Source organism: Triticum aestivum, chromosome 6D (assembly GCF_018294505.1).
Source record: "Triticum aestivum cultivar Chinese Spring chromosome 6D, IWGSC CS RefSeq v2.1, whole genome shotgun sequence".
In the NCBI taxonomy this organism is placed as follows: domain Eukaryota; kingdom Viridiplantae; phylum Streptophyta; class Magnoliopsida; order Poales; family Poaceae; genus Triticum; species Triticum aestivum.
Window position 1 is genome coordinate 476,776,599 of NC_057811.1, and position 5,798 is coordinate 476,782,396.

General features: G+C 50.1%; 1 protein-coding gene across 1 annotated transcript; it reads left to right on the top strand.

Moving 5' to 3' along the window:
* The first annotated feature begins 804 nt into the window (after positions 1-804).
* On the top strand, positions 805-2,376 carry LOC123142137 (E3 ubiquitin-protein ligase PUB23). Its single transcript, XM_044561149.1, has one exon. The coding sequence runs from the start codon at positions 903-905 to the stop codon at positions 2,172-2,174; it is 1,272 nt and encodes a 423-aa protein (XP_044417084.1). The 5' UTR covers positions 805-902; the 3' UTR covers positions 2,175-2,376.
* The last annotated feature ends 3,422 nt before the right edge of the window (positions 2,377-5,798 follow it).

Genomic DNA, 5,798 nt, shown 5'->3' on the forward strand with positions numbered 1-5,798 from the left:
TTATACGTAAGAATGGCATTACTCTTTTCATACACAAAAAAGCTTAGCTATTAAAAATTGCTGCGATTAAATTCCAAAGCTATCTGAATTTAACCTATCTTTTGCATCCACAATTCATATTGGCATAAACACTGGAATTGTTTTCTCAAAAGTGTCTGATTGGTTCTTTGGACTCGTGATCGACCACATAATAATGAGAGAAAAACGCAATAAATATGTAAAATATAATTAGCAGCGTATATAGAAAAGATATGAGCGTAGTTCACCTGGTTAGATTCCTTGTGGTGAAACTACCCCATCCAGGTTCAAGTCCAAAACTCGGGTGTTTATATTTTTCTTTATTTATTTCAGTCTTATTACCGTGGTCTCTACTGTGTTTAAGAAAAGTCAAAATATACTAATAACAACACCAATCTATGCATGCAGTGGCTAAACTTCAACGGTGTTTGATGCCCACAGAAACGGAATCTTTCAACTGCAAGGAGTTGAAGGAAAGAACAGAAAGGACCAAGCAAGGGGCCATCGATAATAGAAGGATGCATCACAAAGTAAAAACGTGGAGCCGCTCTCATTTCGTGGTCAGCGCCGTGGGCCAGCTCAACACCGACCCCGGCCCCCAAGTCAATCCAACCCAACCCCCCCTTTTTTTTGAGCGGAACCCAACCCATTTTTACTGTGTCATTCCACACGCAATTAATCTCTAATCTCTTGTGAACACGCGTGGACTTCTTCGCATCCCCGCTAGCTACCCCTATAAAACGCGCACCCGCTTCCTCTCCCCTTTGTTCAACTCCATCCAGCAACTTGGTCAGCTTCTTCTTAGCTTCTTCATTCTCGGGCTCCACCAGATCCATTTCACGAGTAATCTTTCGCGAGCTAGCATCTTCTTCGATTCTACGGCGATGGAGGGGACGTCGGTGGAGGTGCCGCCGTACTTCCTGTGCCCGATCTCGCTGGAGATCATGCGCGACCCCGTCACGCTCGCCACCGGCATCACCTACGACCGCTGCAGCATCGAGCGCTGGCTTTCCGACGGCCACGCCACCTGCCCCGTCACGCAGCAAAAGCTCACGGACGCCGACCGGGAGGCCACGCCCAACCACACGCTCCGCCGCCTCACCCAGGCCTGGTGCGCCCTGCACGCCGTCGAGCGCTTCCCCACCCCGCGCCCGCCCCTTGACACCTGCCACGTCGCCGAGATCGTCGAAGAGGGACGCGGCGCGGGCCTGCAGCAGGAGCTGGCCGCGCTCCGGGAGATCAAGGCCATCGTCGACGAGAGCGACCGCAATAGGCGCTGCGTCGAGGCCACTCCCGGTGCCGTAGAGTTTCTCGTCTCCGTCGTCAACAACTACGCCACCAACAACTCCGCGTCGAAGTCGGCTGAAGATTTGTCAGAACTTTCGCTGGATTCCCCGACGTCCACGAGCTCGCCGGAGGAGGAAGCGCTCAGCGTCATCTGCTCGCTCAAGCCGTCCAAGAAAAGCCTTGTCCGGATCCTCGAGGAAAACGTAAACTTCTTGGACACACTGGTGTGCATGCTGCGGCGACCGAGCTACCGGTCCCGCTGTTACGGCATCCTCTTGCTGAAGGCGATGGTGTCGGTGATGGAGCCGGCGCGTCTCATGGCGGTGAGAACCGAGGTGGTGCTGGAGGTGGTCCGCGTGGTGTCCGACAGGGTGTCCGCCAAGGCGGTGAAGGCAGCGTTGCACGTGTTGTGCCGGCTGTGCCCATGGGGCCGGAACCGCGTCAAGGCCGTGGAGGCCGGCGCGATGACTGTGCTGGTGGAGCTGCTCCTCGACGAGGGGGGCCGGCACCCGACCGAGCTGGCGGTGGTGGCCATCGACCACCTCTGCGGCTGTGCGGAGGGACGGTCGGACCTGGTGGCGCACCCGGCGGGGCTGGCCATCATGGCCAAGAAGGCAATGCGGGTCTCACTGACCACCACCGAGAGCGCGGTGCGTGCTCTGCACGCCGTGGCAAGGCATTCGCCGACGCCGGCCGTGCTGCAGGAGATGCTGGCCGTCGGGGTGGTGGCGAAGCTGCTGCTGGTTCTACAGGTGGACGCCGGCGAGCGGGCCAGGGCCAAGGCCAAGGAGCTGCTCAAGATGCACGCTAGGGTTTGGAAGGACTCCCCATGCTTGCAAGTGCATCTCAAGGCGTATTACCCTTGCTGATTTCATCACGCCGATCGCCGTTAATTAGGCTGGCCATAGTTGGGGCAACTTAGCTAGTAACATAGCACAATCCAAGACAATTTTGTTTATGTGGCATGTAGTTCACGAGGAGAGAGGTGTTTGGAGTAACATAATATGTACATAACGCAATCCAAAGCAAAATGAGTCTACAATCTAATAAATGCAATCATATATGATATTACTTCTATGTTACTTTGCACAATAAAGGTACTAACATAGACTAGTGTCATATGCATGACACTAGTTTAAGTTACTCCCCACTATGACTAGCCTACGAGGAGGAGCACATTGCTCTCTTTTAACTTCTGTTGTAATTATCTACACAAATTGTCATCACATTGCTAAATTGATTGTAAATAACTTTTCATCAACAGGAGGAACACATTGCCCCCCATGAGTGTTTGCATGTAGTTTAGAAACCGCATGTAGTACTTGTTTATTGCAGACAATTATAAAATGAAACCGCCTCCGAGAAACACAGCTGTTGTTGCTATTTGGAAACTGCCTTCAATGTTTGTTACACTGACCATGAGTTCAGTGTGAGAGTGTCCATTCGCCCCGTGTGTCACTGTTTTGAGGGGAGGAAGGGGGGAGGGGGGCTGCTGTTATTCATTAGTAGAAAAAGGCCCATTTGTCCCGGTTCATAAGGCTCATTTGTCCCGGTTCGGGAACCGGGACTAAAGGGTCGGTACTAAAGCCCAATACCTTTAGTCCCGGTTCTTATACGAACCGGGACAGATGGGGCTCCACGTGGCCGCTGCGGCTTGCTCAGGCAGGGGGGGGGGGGGCCTTTTGTCCTGGTTGGTAGCACCAACCGGAACCAAAAGGCATCCAGGCGTCAGCAATTCAGGGCTGGGGTTTTTGTTTTGTTCTTTTTTTAAAGGGGGGGGGGGGGGGGTTTGTAGGGTTAATGTAGGGGTTTCATATATTGTGTTAGCTAGCTAATACAGAGAAGCGTTCTCTCTTATCTCCGCGCTTGGTCGACGCTATGTACTATACGTATAGAGAGGGCTCGACACGCTAGCTAGTAAGCAAATGAAGGAAACCATTAAGTACAGACTATTGTCATGAACATATACAGAGAGAAGTGATCGACCTCTCCTTCTCCGAGAGATTGGTCGAACAACAAGTGTTCGTATATCTATCCGATGCTACTGGCTACATATATACAATATTAAGATCTCTTACAATCCCCTAACTTCTGAACTCAATTTCCACATGGTATTCTCCGGCTTTACTGATGACGTGGTCAAGAAAGAATCCCGCCAATTCCTCTTGAATTGCTCGTAGGCGATCTTGTGGTAGGAGTTCATTCCGCATCTGCCACGTCTAATTTGAAGAAGAGGGTCAATACATATATATGAATAAAACTCAACACAAATGATGGTATAATAAAATAAAATTGTGAATATTATTGCTTACACACTTCAAATTGTCTTTTAGAGTAGCCCGCTAATTTTTGCAAGTCGCGTTGTAGATGAACTCGCAAACGTAGTATCCACAGTAATTATTCCCAGGCTTCTGCCACAAGCACTTTACGAGAAATAGAGGTCAATCAAACTGATAATGAAGCATTATAAATGGTATTGATGAAAGTAGCTAGAATCAACGGGAGATGCGCGGAACTAGCTAGCTAGTAGTACTTACTTTCGGGTGTGTAAATCGCAGATCCCCCCACAGTCCCGGAGCTTGTGCGGTGAATACTTTCCAAACCCCGCGGGACAAAGAAAACAATTACTTGATATCAGGAAATGAACAAAGTTGCGGATATGATGCGATAATGATCGATTGAACTTACTGCTCGAGCATTTTAGTCATGTCCGCATAGTCCTCAGGATTTTTTCGTCTCGAGTCTAAGACGGTTACTAGTCCCTGCTCAAGCTTAATCTCTAGGAGAATAAAGTGGAAGCTGCGCACGCATGCATAACTCATCAATTACATTACTATAACCTCGAGTAATACTGGAAACCGAATATGCACAAGACAGTAACACTCACTTGAAGTTGTAAGGAAGGAGTATTTTATCTTTGTTTTGATTTTGAAGCAACGATTTTAGCAAGTTGGCCTCGGCTTCTTTGGCATCATGTTTAACCGTCCATTCATCTATGATATTTGTGTTAATGAACCCAATATCATAGATTTCTGCCTTTCTGCATTCGGCGATCTTCAATCTGCATGATATAGTGAGGATAATTATATATACATGCAATGAAAGAGCTGGGCTATATATAGAGACTTAATTACAGAAGTAGTACTTACAGACAGTAGCAAGTGATGATTATTTTATCGAGAGCCTTTTGATTGAAAAACTAGAAGAACTCCTCAAATGGAACAGACAACAGATCAATTCCAACGAGGTCGTGCTCCTCTTTAACTCTCACCATCAAAGTACCCTGCCCAGACTCGCTGCAGGTTTTCATGTACCAGTCATGGATTCTTCGCATCGTCGTTGTTAGAGGAGGATGACCAGGTTTATCGAGAGGCTTCCCATGCCGGTATTTGAAATCGTCCACCTCCATTGTATCAAAATGTGCATCTTCGGGCAGGTACTCTCCAGGATTGGTACCGGGCAGCATCCTCGGATGATTAGCGACGATCTCGCTAGACACCTTGAGCGGGGGGCACGATTTGTTAGCTTGTTCGCCGAGCTAGGGAATTGTTTTCCCACTTCTTCATTCTGCTAACCTTTGATCACTGCAAGTACTTCCCGACCGCTCCGCTTCGATATACGACCTTTCAATAATGCGCTCATAGTTGGTTTTCGGCGGAGACGGTGGTGGTCGCTTCAGGGCATCCAAAGTGTGCTGAACTTTCACCTTATCTATCTTCTCCTCCGGAGGTGGATGTTTCTTAGCTCTTTGCGTTTCAAAGAAGTCCTTCACTTGGGCTTCACAGATCTTCGCGTTTTCCTCCTTGGTCATCTCGTATGGTAACCTCTCTAGAGGCTTGAGAGATGGACCGAATCTATATTGCCTCCCGCCTCTGGCTGTACTGCTAGACGCCGGAGCAGCCGGAGCGGCTGCGGTTGTCTTCTTTTGTTGCTTACGAGGCGGAGAAGAAGGAGGCGGAGTGCTACGACGCGCCGAAGCAGCCGGAGCGGCGGCGGCTATCTTCCTCTTTTACTGACGAGGCGGAGGAGGAGGCGGGCTGCTCGGACGCACCGGCCTAGGCGGAGAAGGAGGCGGAGTGCCACCACGCACCGGAGAAGGAGGCGGAGTGCCTTGATCACTCGCCGGAGGAGGAGGCGGAGGAGGAGGCGGAGGAGGAGGCGGAGTGCCCTGACTTACCGGAGGAGGAGGAGGAGGAGGCGGAGGCGTCCAGTTCGGAAGGTTGATGAGCTCCTTCCGCCATAGACATGGAGTCTTCAGAGCAAGACCCAGCCGCTCCCCTTCACTGGTAGGGTGGTCAAGCTCGAGCTCCTCAAATCCCTCCGTTATTTCATCCACCATCACAACAACATATCCTTCTGTAATCGGAAGGCAGTGAAAAGTTGCGCCGGGTTCAGGAGGTGCAACAGAGCCGATAGCCTCCTTGACTTTGAAGTTCTGCCATTGCGTCATAAGGTGGCAATCTTGAGCCTCCGTGATAGCATCCACGTGGTAG